Genomic DNA, 14902 nt, shown 5'->3' with positions numbered 1-14902 from the left:
GATGCATTAGTCGGGGTAATGTAGAGCAATAGAATAGGGGAATGCGTTTGGGTGGGTTACTCTTTGGAGGGTCAGTGTGGATTTGTTGGGCTGAAGAGCCTGTTTCCACACTGTAGGGATTCTAAGATTTTATGATCAAGTGCGTAGGTTTAGATGAAGAGGGAAAGATATAAAAGGGACCTGAGGGGTAACATTTTCACACAGATGGTGGTGCGTGTATAGAATAGAGGCTGGTACAATTACAACATTTAAAAGGCATCTGGATGAGTTTATGAAAGGTTTAGAGGGATGTTGACCAAATGTTGGAAAATGGGAGTAGACTAATTTAGGATATCTGGTCAGCATGGACAAGTTGGACCAAAGAATCTCTTTCCTTCTGTACTTCTCACAGAGTTATAAAGTCCTCCAGCATGGAGACACACCCTTTGGTACAAACTAGTCCATGCCAACCACAATGTCAATCCATACTAACCCCATTTCCCTGCACTTGGCCTATATCCATCTGAACCTTTCCTATTCATGTATTTGTCCAAATGCCTTTTAAATGTTGTTAATGTACCCGTCTCAACCACTTCCACTGGCAGCTCATTCCATATGCATATCACCTTCTGTGTAAACAAAGTTGCCCCTCAACTTCCTTTTCATTCTTTCCCCTCTAACCTTAAACTGACGCCCTCTAGTCCTCGATTCCCCTTGACAAAAGACTGAGTGCATTCACCCTAACCATGCCTCTCATGATCTTATAGACTTTTATAAGATGCCCTCTCCATCTCTTACACTCTAAAGAAAGAAGTCCTAGCTTGTCCAAGCTCTCCCTATAACTTAGACCGTTGAGTGCTGGCAACATCCTTGTAGATTTCATCTGCACTCTCGCCAGTTTAATAACATCCTTCTCACAGCAAAGTGACCAAAACTGAACACAATACTCCAAGTGCAGCCTCACCAACGTCCTGTATAACTGCAGCATCATTTTCCAACTTCTATACTCAATGCCCTGACGGATGAAGGCCAGTGTGCCAAAAGCCTTCTTCACTGCCCTGTCTGCCTGTGACTCCACTTTCAGAGAACCGTGCACCTCAACGCCAAGCTTCCTCTGTCCACTACACTCCTTAATTTGACTTTCCAAAATGCAAGACCTCACACTTGTCTATATTAAACTCTATTTACCATTTCTCAGCCAACTTCCCCAGCTGATCAAGGTCCTGCTGCAATTTTTGATAATTTTCTTCACAGTCCTCAATACCGCCTATTTTAGTATCATCTACAAACTTACTGATTATGGCTTGTACGTTCTCATTTAAATCATTAATACAGATAATAAACAGTAATGGACCCATCACTGACCCCTGAGGCACTCCACTAGTCCAGTCCAATAAGCATCCTTCCACCATTACCCTCTGCTTCCTACCATCAAGCCAACTGTGTAAAATAATTTGCCAGTTCTCCTTGGATTCAATGTGATGTAACCTTCCAGAGCAGCCTACCATGTGGAACTTTATCAAAGGCCTTACTGAAATCCAGAAAGACTGTTGTTGTGGTTCTGTTCGCCGAGCTGGGAGTTTTTGTTGCAAATGTTTCATCCCCTTTCTAGGTGACATCCTCAGTGCAAAACCAACGTAGTGTACAAAATCCCATGCAAGGACTGCACAAAACACTACATAGGACAAACAGGAAGACAGCTAACAACTCACATCCATGAACAGCAACTAGCCACGAAACGACACAACCAACTATCCTTAGTAGCCACACACTCAGATGACAAACAACATGAATTCGACTGGGACAACACTACTATTATAGGGCAAGCCAAACAGAGAACAGCCAGGGAATTCCTAGAGGCATGGCACTCATCCACAGATTCTATCAACAAACACATCAACCTGCACCCAATATACCGGCCACTGCAGCGGACAGCAACTGACAACCGGAAGCGGCAGAGACACGCCACTATAAATGCCGGAGGAAACATCACTGAAGCACTTCACAGGAGGCTCACAAGCACTGAGGATGTCACCTAGAAAGGGGACGAAACGTTTGCAACAAAAACTCCCAGCTCGGCGAACAGAACCACAACAATGAGCATCCGAGCTACAAATCTTCTCTCACACTTTGAACATCCAGAAAGACTACCTCTACCACCCTGCCCTCATCAACCTTCCTAGTCACTTCATCCAAGAATTCTAACAAATTAGTGAGGTATGATCTTCCATGCACAAAGCCATGCTGACTACTCCTAATCAAACCCTGTGTTTCCAAGTGCATGGATATCTTATCTCAGAATCTTCTCAAGTAACTATCACAGATGCTAGGCTTACTGGTCCACAGTTCCCAGGTTTTCCTTTGCAGCCTTTCTTGAATAATAGCACAACATTCACTATCCTCCAATCTTCCGGGACCTCACCTGTGGTTAATGATGAAGCAAAATATCAGTCAGGACCCCTGCAATTTCTTCTCCAGCCTTTTGCAGTGTTCTTGGATATATCTGGTCAGGACTAGGAGATTTATCCACCTTCAAACATTATAATAAGTCCAACACCTCCTCTGCTGTGGAATAGACTGTCCCCAAGATAAACCATTAACATCCCAAGTCTTTATGTGTTTCTCCACGGTAAACAGAGAAGAAACATTCACTGAGGACTTTGCCATCTCTATGAGTCTATGACTGTATATGGCATACGAGGTATGATGTAACATTTTGTACAGGTGCTAAGCAAGGATGTGATGTATACAGAGGTAGATGACTACTCAATGACCAGAGCTTTGCCTTTCATAAAACCAATGTCCTACCTGCACCTTATCTTCTTTAAAGACCCCATCGATGAGGAGATACGTCCAGAACACTGGCCATTCACATTCAATGTTCTCAAACAACTGTAGTTCGGCAGAGTCATAATGTAATCTGCTGGGGTCCTGAAGGTAAATACAGGGCTTTAACAAAAGTCTTCTTCATTTTCAAAGTTTGTGAGAAGATTTGTAGCTCGGGTGCTCGTTGTGGTTCTGTTCGCCGAGCTGGGAATTTGTGTTGCAGACGTTTCGTCCCCTGTCTAGGTGACATCCTCAGTGCTTGGGAGCCTCCTGTGAAGCGCTTCTGTGATCTTTCCTCCGGCATTTCAATGGTCCCAATATACCAACCACTGCAACGGACAGCTGGAACTGACAACCAGAAGTGGAAGATTCAAACCACTACAAATGCCGGAGGAAAGATCACAGAAGCGCTTCACAGGAAGCTCCCAAGCACTGAAGATGTCACCTAGACAGGGGACAAAACGTCTGCAACACAAATTCCCAGCTCGGCGAACAGAACCACAATAACAGTCTTCTTCATTTGTCAATGTCATCATTTTCAAAGCATTGAGAAAATTTGAGGAGACGCAAAGAATGGGAAGGTTTCACAAGGATACATTTTTATATCAAAAATACTAAAATTAAGTTTGGTCTTGTATTTTTCACATAAGAGTGTTAAAGACTTGAGCAACACAGTGAAGGCATTAGCAAGGAAAATCTGCAGAGCAAGACAGTGTGAAGCAGATTGAACCAAAAGATTTTCACACAACACACAACCATTCGAGGGCACAGCTTCTGTACTCAGTTAAAATATATGATAATCACCACATATTAACGGTTGACCAGGTAGGAATATAACACTACGCTCAGTGTTAATCATTGCAACTAATTATACATGACATTTGATAATTCACTTACTGAACAATCGGATGGCGATCAATTCACCAATACCTACCTCTCTTGGAGTTTTGTAACCATCTCTCAGAAACCGACAACAACCATACCGCCCCTATATAACAGAAAGAAGCCGTTTGGGTAAATAGCTGGACGACACGATGTTGACTAATGTCCCTGTCATGCACTCATGTATTTTCTTGACTGTTGTTGGAGCTGCATTTATTCAGTCAAGAGAGTATTCCATCACCATCCTGACTTATGCCTTGCAGATGGCGGACAGGTTTTGGAGAGTCAGGTGGTGAGTTACTCACCGCAGGATTCCTAGCCTCTGACCTGCTCTTGTACCCATTGTGTTTACATGGTGAGTTAAGTGGAGTTTTTGATCATTGGATGTTGACAGTGAAGGATTCAGTGATGTTAACACCTTTGATTATTAAAGGGATATGGTTAGGAACATCGGAATATTGGAGGAGGAGAGGCCATTCAACTCCTGCTCCAGACTTCGAAATCTAGTCCTTTGTATTCACTGCTCACAGTACAGTCTCCTTTACATTAGAGACACAAACACAGCATGGGTGAGCACTCTGCAGTACATCTTCCCCTCTGTCTGTGGGAATGGTTCTTACCTTCCAGTTATTTTACCATTTCAGTAATCTATCTTGCTCTCACACTAACATTCCTGTACTGGGTCTACTGCAATGTTCCAGAGAAGCACAACATAAGCTGGAGGAACAAGACCTCATTTTCCACTCAGACACTTTACAATGTCCAATGTGGAATCTCAAGTTGTACAACTCCAGAGCATGATCTCTGGTCTCCATTTTGTTTACAACTCCTCTCCCACCAATTGCCTTGATGGCATGGGTTAGCTCTCAGCAGGACAGACCTCTTTTCTGCTATTCACAGCTATCATAAATATCCATTTTGCATCTCTATCCCTCCTTTGCCACCATTAACACTCCTTTTGTCTTCTGCTTGTAATACTCTCACCATTTGTTCAATTCACCGCTTTCCCTTTGTCAACAGCATAAGAAAACATTAATTTCCTGCTCCCTTCACTTCCGATTACCCATAATCTACTGTTTACTAATCTCCTATATTGGACTTTGATAAAAACCTTCTGAAAAGCCACATATACTATATCCACTGGCTCCTCCTTATTAATTCTGTTCATAATGTCCTCAAAATCTTTACTCAGCGAGTCGTGAGTTCATGGAATGCCCTGCCAGTAGCAGTGGTGGACTCTCCCTCTTTATGGGCATTTAAACGGGCATTGGATAGACATATGGAGGATAGTGGGCTAGTCTAGGTTAGGTGGGCTTGGATCGGCGCAACATCAAGGGCCAAAGGGCCTGTACTGCGCTGTATTTTTCTATGTTCTATGTCTCTGTCAGGCTTGTTAAATAGGATTTGGGTTCATAATTCCATGATGACTGTATCTGATCACACAACTATTTTCTAAATATCCAGTTATGACACATTGTAGCATTTTCCCTATTACTAACCTCAGGTTAACAGATCTATAATTCCCTGTTTTCTCTCTCCCTCCTTTCTGAAACAGTGGGATTATATTTGCAACCTCCCAGTCTGCAGGCACCATTGCAGAATATATAGACGTTTGAAAGATGATCACCAATAAATCCACTCTCTCATAGTCATCTCTTCAAACACACGAGGCTGAAAGTCAAAACCTCCTGGCAATTTGTCAATTTTCAGTCACATTATTTTCCCCAATACTCTGTTTGACTAATACAAAATTTCTTCCAGTTCCACACTCTTAAATGACCCTTGGATCTTATTAATTTCAGGGAGTTGTCTCGTGTTCACTGAAGACAAACACCAACTATTTATTAAAGTTCTCTGCCCTTTCTATATTTCCTATTATAAACTGTCCTGTCTCTGCCTGTTTCGAACCCACAATACCAACCTTCCCCTACTTCACAACCATAGGAACATTTCCAATCACTTGCATGTCTCTTGATATTTTATTGACATTTTCAATTTCTTTGCCCTCCATGACCGAACTCTAATTTCCCAATCCACAGGGTCACATTTTTTTTTTGACAACTCTATAAGCCTTCCTTTTCGATCTAATATAACCTTCTGTTATTAGCCATGCTTTTCCAGCTTGGGACTTTTGTTTTAAAGGAATCTATTTTTTTTTCTAAACCTCAGATTAAATTCTAACCACTCTTTAAATATTAACCATACATACTGTCAAACCTTTTAATATATTTTTACAGTCTCCCACAGCCAACCTTCAATTAAATCCTTGCTCAGATCCAAGATTCTCGATTGAGATATAATTTTCAGCTTAAAGTACTTGCTTTTCAAAGAAAACAAGAAATTAACTTGTTGGAGATGGTCATTTGTGTGGCGTGAATGTTACTTGCCACTTGTCAGCTTGTCTGGATAATGTCTAGATCATCTTGTATTGAACATGGACTGATTCAGTGCCTGAGGAGCCGTTAATGGTGCTGAATGTTGTGTAATCATCTGACTCTATGATGGAGGGAAGGTCATTGATGAAGCAGCTGAAAATGGTTGGGGCTAGGCCACTAGCCTAAGGGACTCCTGCAGAGATGTCCTGGAGCTGAGATTATTGACCTCCTACACCATCTTCCAATGTGTCAGGAATGACTTCATCCAGTTGAGTTTGCCCCCTTCTAGCACTGATTTGATTTCGCCAGGGCTCCTTAATGTCACACTCGGTTGAATGCAGCCTTGATGTCAAGGGCTATCACTCTCACCTCCCCTCTGGAATTCAGCTCTTTTGTCCATGTTTGAACCAAGGCTGTAATGAGATCAGAATTAGTGGCCCTGGTGGAACCCAAACTGGACATCACTGAGCAGCTTGTTGCTGTGCAGGTGCTACTTGATAGCTCTGTTGATGGTCCCTCCCATCACTTTACTGATGATCAAGGATGGACTGATGGGGCTGTAGTTGGCTGGGTTGGATTTGTCTTTTTTTTTGTGTACAGAACATCCTTGTGCAATTATCCACACTGTCGGATTGATGCCAGTGTTGTAGCTACACTGGAAGAGCTTGGTTAGGGGAGCGGCAAGTTCTGGAACATAAGTCTTCAGTACTATTACCAGAATGTTGTCAGGGCCCAGAGACTGAACAGCATCCAATGCCTCCAACAATTTCTTGCTAGCATGTAGAGTGAATCGAATTGGCTGTGGACTGGTATCTGTGAAGTTGGAGACCACTGGGCGAGGCCATGATAGATCATCCACTCCACATTTCTGGCTGAAAGTTGCTGCAAATGCTTCATCTTTATCTTCTGCATTGATGTGCTGGGCTCCTCCGTCACGGAGGATGGGGATATGTTGCAGGTTCCAGGGTTTAAATGTTTTAGTAGGGTCGGGGGGGGGGTAAAAGAGGGGGAGATGTGGCATTGCTTGTCAAAGATAGTATTACAGCAGTGGAAAGGACGATGGATGAAGACTCGCCATCTGAGGTAGTTTGGGCTGAGCTTAGAAATAGGAAAAGTGAGGTCACCCTGTTAGGAGTTTTCTACAGGCCTCCTAATAATCCTAGAGACGTAGAAGAAAGGATTGCGAGGATGATTCAGGAGAAAAGTGAAAGTAATAGGGTGGTTGTTATGGGGGACTTTAACTTTCCAGATATTGACTGGGAAAGCTATAGCTCGAGTACGTTAGATGGGTCAGTGTTTGTCCAATGTGTGCAGGAGGGTTTCCTGACACAATATGTAGACAGGCCAACAACAGGTGAGGCTATACTGGATTTGGTTCTGGGTAACGAACCAGGCCAGGTGTTAGAATTGGAGGTAGGTGAGCACTTTGGGGATAGTGACCACAATTCGGTGACTTTTACTTTAGTGATGGAGAGGGATAAGTGTGCACTACAGGGCAAGAGTTACAGCTGGGGACAGGGAGATTATGATGCGGTGAGGCATGACTTAGGATGTGTGGCTTGGAAAAGTAGGCTTCAAGGGAAGGGCGCAATCGATATGTGGAGTTTGTTCAAGGAGCAACTATTGAGTGTCCTTGATAAGTATGTACCTGTCAGGCAGGGAGGAAAGGGTCGTGTGAGGGAGCCGTGGTTTAATAAGGAATTGGAATCCCTTGTTAAAGTGAAGAGGGCGGCCTATGTAAAGATGAGGCATGAAGGTTCAATTGGGGCGACTGAGAGTTATAAGGTAGCCAGGAAGGATCTAAAGAGAGAGCTAAGAGCAGCAAGGAGGGGACATGAAAAGTCCTTGGTTGGTAGGATTAGGGAAAACCCAAAGGCTTTCCATAGGTATGTCAGGAATAAAAGAATGATTAGGGTAGGAATAGGTCCAGTCAAGGATAGTAGTGGGAAGTTGCGTGTGGAGGCTGAAGAAATTGGGGAGACACTGAATGAATACTTTTCGTCAGTATTCACTCAGGAACAGGACATTGTTGTCGATGTGAATATTGAGTCACAATTAAATGCCTGATGGCATTTATCCTAGGATTCTCTGGGAAGCAAGGGAGGAGATTGCAGAGCCATTGGCCTTGATTTTTATGTCATTGTTGTCTACAGGAATAGTGCCAGAAGACTGGAGGATAGCAAACGTGATTCCCCTGTTCAAGAAGGGGAGTAGGGATACCCTAGTAACTATAGGCTGGTGAGTCTTACCTCTGTTGTGGGCAAAGTCTTAGAGAGAATTGTAAGGGATAGGATTTATAAACATCTGGATAGGAATAATGTGATCAAGGATAGTCAGCATGGTTTTGTGAAGGTCAGGTCATGCCTCACAAACCTTATTGAATTCTTTGAGAAGGTGACTAAGGAGGTGGACGAGGGTAAAGCGGTAGATGTGGTGTATATGGATTTTAGTAAGGTGTTTGATAAGGTTCCCCATGGTAGGCTACTGCAAAAAATATGGAGGTATGGCATTGAGGGTGAGTTGGAGGTTTGGATTAGGAATTGGCTGGCTGGAAGAAGACAGAGGGTAGTAGTTGATGGTAAAGATTCATCTTGGAGTGCAGTTACCAGCAGTGTTCTGCAAGGATCTGTTTTGGGACCATTGCTGTTTGCCATTTTTGTAAATGACCTGGAGGAGGCGCTAGAAGGTTGGGTGAGCAAGTTTGTGGATGATACGAAAGTCGGTTGAGTTATTGACAGTGAGGAAGGATGTGGCAGGTTACAGCAGGACATAGATAGGCTGCAGAGCTGGGCAGAAAGGTGGCAAATGGAGTTCAATGTCGCTAAGTGTGAAGTGATTCACTTTGATAAGAATAACAAGAAGATGGAGTACTGGGCTAGTGGTCGGATACTTGGTAGTGTGGATGAGCAGAGGGATCTTGGTGTCCATGTACACAGATCTCTGAAAGTTGCCACCCAGGTAAATAGTGCTGTGAAGAAGGCATATGGCATACTGGTTTTTATTGGTAGAGGAATAGAGTTCCGGAGTCCTGAGGTCATGTTGCAGTTGTATAAGACTTTGGTGCAGCCGCATCTGGAGTATTGTGTGCAGTTTTGGTCGCCATACTACAGGAAGGATGTGGAGGCACTGGAATGGGTGCAGAGGAGGTTTACCAGGATGTTGCCTGATATGGTAGGAAGCTCACATGAGGAAAGGCTGAGGCACTTGGGGCTGTTTTCATTGGAGAAAAGGAGGTTTGGGATGACTTGATAGAGGTGTACAAGATGATTAGGGGTTTAGATAGGGTTGACCATGAGAACCTTTTTCCACGTATGGAGTCAGCTATTACGAAGGGGCATAGCTTTAAATTAAGGGGTGGTAGGTATAGGACAGATGTTAGGGGTAGATTCTTTACTCAGCAAGTTGTGAGTTCATGGAATGCCCTGCCAGGAAACAGTGGTGGATTCTCCCTCTTTATGGGCATTTAAATGGGCATTGGATAGGCAAATGGAGGAAAGTGGGCTAGTGTAGGTTAGGAGGGCTTGGATCGGCGCAACATCGAGGGCCATAGGGCCTGTACTGCGCTGTATTTTTCTATGTTTTATGTTCTATTTGTGGAGCCTCCAGTGAGTTGTTTAATTGAGCACCACCATTCACAACAGGATGTAGCAGGACTGCAGAGCTTAGATCTGATCTGTTGGTTGCGGGATCACCTAGCTCTGTTTATCACTTGCTGTGTATGCCATTTGGCACGCGGGTAATCCTGTTTGGCAGCTTCACCAGGTCAACACCTCATTTTTAGGGACGGCTGGTGCTGCTCCTGGTGTGCCCTCCTGCACTCTCCATTGAACCCTGAGTGTAACATAACCAACCATACTCCTAACCAATAAATGTATGCGGATTCCTAACTCTCTCTCTCTGCTCATCCTCAGCTCCCAGCTTCTCACTACCAAAACTTTCTCCCAAAGGGAGAGGCTCACACACAGAGCTCCATCTGCCACAATACTCCTCACTTAAATTGACCAATTAATGTCCCTTTGTGACTTTCTCCTCCTTATCATTCATTATTTACACACACACACACACACACACACACACACACACACACACACACACACACACACACACACACACACACACACACACACACACACCTAATTGAAGCACACATTGTGACAAACGTCATCATCGATTATATTAAGGGTTAAGAATATGATGTTTAGTCTCCACTTTGTTATGCCTGTGTGTGATGACATATGATACGTGAACTTTGGACCCAGCTGAGAAGCTTTTAGAAGCAAGAAAATAATGAGGTTAACATGGAGATGCAGGTCAGAAATGCTTTATTCAAACACCTCGGGACTAACTGCATTTCAGATGAAGGATATTTTCAGTTTTGGATCGAGGCCTGTTCCAGTCAAGTCCTTTGTTTGGCCTGAATGGACCTGAATAGTCATGTAGACTCCCTGGGTTCAGGCCCTTTGGGGGAAAAAAGCTTTAATTTTAGATCCACTGCTCAGGTCAAGTGAATTTTCTTTTTCCCCAAAAGGCCCGAGCTCAGCATGTCTACACTTGGGCTTGCTTTCTGAAAGACCTTCGGCTTTGGTTTTTGGATATGTCTTAAAAAACAAAACTGATGAGTTTCGTTTCTCATAACATAAGTGAGGAGAAGGCCTACCTGCAGGCTGCCAATACCAGCCTCTTGTGATTAACCAACTGTTGAGAGAGAGTGAGAGATAGACAGACAGACAGAGGGAGAGAGAGGGGGAGAGAGGGGGAGAGAGGGGGAGAGAGGGGGAGAGAGGGGGAGAGAGGGGGAGAGAGGGGGAGAGAGGGGGAGAGAGGGGGAGAGAATTGGATGAGGCTGAGAATCTCCGTCGGGACACACAATCCAACTTAGCAACAGATGCCAAGGAAGTATTTCCATGTGACTAGTGGAAGCTCAGCAATACCTATACTTGAACCAGGAGGTCACACCATTTGGGACATACTATAGAACCCTCCCACTGCGGTTAAAATCTCTTTCAACCTCTCCCAGAAGATAAAAAAGCTCAAAACGCACATACCAACAGATTTAGGAACAGCTTCTCCCCCGCTGTTATTAGACACCTGAGTCTACCTCTCGAATTTTAAACCTAACGTTGATCTCGCTGTTTGTGCACCTTCTCTGCCGCTGTAACATTATACTTTTTGCTCGGTTCCATTACCCTAATGCACATTGTGAGATACGGTCTGCCTGTACTGCACACAAAACAAAATGCTTCACTAGGAACCTTTGGCCATAATAAATCAAATCTAAATCAGAATGAGCATGAGGAAGAGCCTACTAGAGTGAAAGGCACAGCAAAACAAACACATCAGCTGGGTTAAGTGTGTTGGATTTCAATTTATTCTGAAGTCCAGCTGCTTGTCTTCTTAGCCCTGGCTCTTCCACAGATTTAAGTAATTCTGGTCCATCAAAGCCAGGCTGTAGCAAATAATCACACTCATCCAGTATTCTCATCTCTGGGATTAATAATTTTCCTTATTGTCAGCTCCTACATTCTCACTAATTCTCTATTCCAAGGCAACAGATTGACTGCAATTCGATGCACTTTTCATTAATTGTCTCATATGTGCAAACTTATCAAATGTCTTCTGGATGTCCACACAGACTATGTCCCTAGATAATCCATTATCTACCACGCCACTTACTGTTTACTGAAAAAGCTGCAGATAAACACCTAGTGCATTCAGTAACAGGAAAACACAGAAAACAGGTGCAGGGGAGACTATTCGGCCCTTCGAACCTGCTCCACCATTCAGTATGATCATGGCTGATGATCAATTTCATTACCCCACTCCTGCTTTCTCTCCATACCCCCTGGTCCCTTTAGCACAAGGACTATATCCACCTCTCTCTTGAATAAATCTCAGGAATTCAGTGGTTAGTACTGCTGCCTCACAGCGCCAGGGACCCACCGCAGGCGACTGTCTGTGTGGAGTTTACACATTCTACCTGTGTCTGTGTGGGTTTCCTCCGGGTGCTCCAGTTTCTTCCCACAGTCCAAAGATGTGCAGGTTAGGTGGGTTGGCCAAGCTAAATTGCCCATAATGTTAGGTGCATTAGTACAGGGATAAATACAGGGTAGGGGAATGGGCCTGGGTGGGTTACTCTTCCAAGGGTTGGTGTGAACTTGTTGGGCCGAAGGACCTGTTTCCATACTGTAGGGAATTTAATCTGAACTGGCCCCAATAGCTTTCTGTGGGGGAGAATTCCACAGGTTCACAACTCTCTGAGCAAAGAAATCCTTCCTCATCTCCATCCTGAATGGCTTACCCTTTATCCCCTTTTTCTTACACTATGACCCCTTGTTCTGGACTTCCCCAACATTGGGAACATTCTTCCAACATACAGCCTGTCCAGTCCCATCAGGATTTTATACGGTTCTATGAGGAAACTCCCGCCCGCCTCATTCTTCTGTTGTAAAGCTGACTTATTACACCGGACAGTACAGATTGTTGACTTTTAAATAAAAAACAAACTTACCTGCAATTTTGTAATTATTTCATTCTTTGTGATATTTACAAGATCAATATCATCCACAGCAAAAGCCGGGTAGGAAATAATTGAGAGAAGTCCGGCATCGATCTCTTTGGATGTTGAAGCTCTAGGTAACATAGAAAGAAGAATGGACTGAAATAAAAAGAGAACAGTCAATTAAACAAGAACCACTCGCTTGGAATCTTGACTGATCAATAAAATGGCAGTGCTGCGATCAAATCACTCAGTCTCATCATTCTCTCTCCCTCTCTCTCACATTTACCTGGCAAAGCTGGACCTCATCAGGAAGAACATGAATCACCGACTTGGGACCTCCACGTGCACCAAACAAATCCAGCTCATCAATTGCCTCCAGAGCTGCCTGCATCAATTGGGAATAAACTTGTTTACAACCAAAGCTCATACAGCCTGCACCCAAAGCATTGCTCATTGAACAACAGTGACCGAAACAGGAAAGCATGGTTTCACAATTCACAGGTCCGTTTCAGCACGGCACAGTTGGACCATCCCGCAGTGGCATTTCTTAGCACTCTCTCGAATAGAAATGCCCCTCTGAGAGTTATTGGCAGGGTTTGTTATCATTAATACAAACAGGAGAACACAGAAAAAGGTGCAGCGTACCAGAAACCACAGGGACTGCTCCTTACATTTTAATGCTTAACAGAACATGGCATGGTAACTCAGTGGTTAGCACTGCTGCCTCACAGCACCAGGGTCCTGGGTTCAATTCCTGCCTGTCTGTGTGGAGTTTGCACGTTCTCCCTATGTCTGCATGGGTTTCTTCTGGGTGCTCCGGTTTCCTCCCACGATCCAAAGATGTGCAGGTCAGATAAAGTGGCCATGCTAAACTGCCCGCAGTGTTAGGTGCGTTAGTCAGGGGTAAATATAGGGTCAGGGAATGGGTTTCTCTTCGGAGGGGCGGTGTGGGCTTGTTGGGCCGAAGGGCCTGTTTCCATACTGTAGCTAAGCTAAGCTAATCTAAACACAGACATGGAAGAATAAACCTCTCAACTTTGGATGTGAATGGACAACAACAACGAGGATTTTATTATATGGGGGTCAGATGACAGGCAAAGAGATGAACTGTTCCTGGAGGGAAGCAGCAATCTGAAGAACACACAGAGGAATTGTATTGGCCACTATCTCCTGCAACCACAGTCTGAAGTATAGAGGGTGGCCTTTCAATTCGTGGCATCCGAGGGGGGAGGGCTCAGTGGTTAGCATGGTGGGTGGCACGGTGGTACAGTGGTTAGCACTGCTGCCTCACAGCGCCAGAGACCCGGGTTCAATTCTTGACTCAGGTGACTGTCTGTGTGGAGTTTGCACATTCTCCCCGTTCTGCGTGGGTTTCCTCTGGGTACTCCAGTTTCCTCCAATAGTCCAAAGATATGCAGATCAGGTGAATTGGCTATGCTAAATTGCCCTAGTGTTAGATAAGGGGTAAATGTAGAGGTATGGGTGGTTTGTGCTTCGGCGGGTTGGTGTGGACTTGTTGGGCTGAAGGGCCTATTTCCACACTGTAAGTAATCTAATCACTGCTGCCTCACAGCGCCAGGGATCAATTCCACCCTCAGGCGACTGTCTGCGTGGAGTCTGCATGTTCTGCCTGTGTCTACATGGGTTTCATCTGGGTGCTCTAGTTTCCTCCCACAGTGCAGAGATGTGCACGTTAGGTGGATTGGTCATGCTAAACTGCCCATAGTGTCCAGGGGTGTGTAGGCTAGGTGGACATGGGAATTACAGGGATAGGGTAGGGGGTTGGGTCTGGGTGGGACACTCTCTGGAGGGTCAGTGTGGACTCGATGAGCTGAATGGCCTCCTCCCATGCTTTCGGACTCTCCAAATGAGCATTTCACTCACTCAGTGTCACCATCCCCAACTTCTCTCCATAACCCTGCACATTCAGATCCTGAAGCTGCCTTGCCCACACTCACAGGTACCATGCTCACTGCATCAGCAAGAGGTTTCTCCTCGTGTTGCCATAGATTCTTGGTCTCGATCCATCCACCCAATGGGTTCAATGCAGCAATACGAAGGGGTGCCTATCTAACAGCAGCTAAACCAGTCAGGCTTTATAACTGTGCCGTCTCAGTGTCCTGGCAACTTCTCAGCGGAGTACTGCACTCTGAACCAGGAAATTCCTGAAACATCACTATCCCAGCCAAGGGTAAAGCAGGTGTTTGCCCAAGTCCAACAGGGCTCTGGCTGAAGCATGCACATCAGCTGCAGGAACTACCATTACAGCTCAGGGAGATGGCGGTGTAGTGGTTACGTCACGGCACTCAAGACCCAGAGCTTCTGTTCCAATCTCACCACT

The 14902-nt window shown here is 44.7% G+C and overlaps 1 protein-coding gene across 9 annotated transcripts in view; it reads right to left on the bottom strand.

Annotated features, from left to right (window-relative positions):
* The window catches only part of LOC132820925 (phosphorylase b kinase regulatory subunit alpha, liver isoform-like), a 121928-nt gene that overhangs the window by 80879 nt on the left and 26147 nt on the right, over window positions 1-14902 (bottom strand). For 8 of the 9 annotated variants that reach the window (XM_060833293.1, XM_060833291.1, XM_060833289.1 and 5 more), the window contains exons 8-11: window positions 12848-12946; window positions 12571-12717; window positions 3740-3793; window positions 2788-2910 (exon numbers count right to left, since the gene is read on the bottom strand). In XM_060833293.1, coding sequence (XP_060689276.1) covers window positions 2788-2910; window positions 3740-3793; window positions 12571-12717; window positions 12848-12946 — 423 coding nt within the window. The remainder of the gene's footprint in view (window positions 1-2787; window positions 2911-3739; window positions 3794-12570; window positions 12718-12847; window positions 12947-14902) is intronic. The other variant, XM_060833297.1, reaches the window with a different exon arrangement.

Source organism: Hemiscyllium ocellatum, chromosome 12 (genome assembly GCF_020745735.1).
Source record: "Hemiscyllium ocellatum isolate sHemOce1 chromosome 12, sHemOce1.pat.X.cur, whole genome shotgun sequence".
NCBI lineage: Eukaryota > Metazoa > Chordata > Chondrichthyes > Orectolobiformes > Hemiscylliidae > Hemiscyllium > Hemiscyllium ocellatum.
Note: the sequence above shows the minus strand (reverse complement) of the source record. Positions and strands in the feature narration are given on the sequence as shown.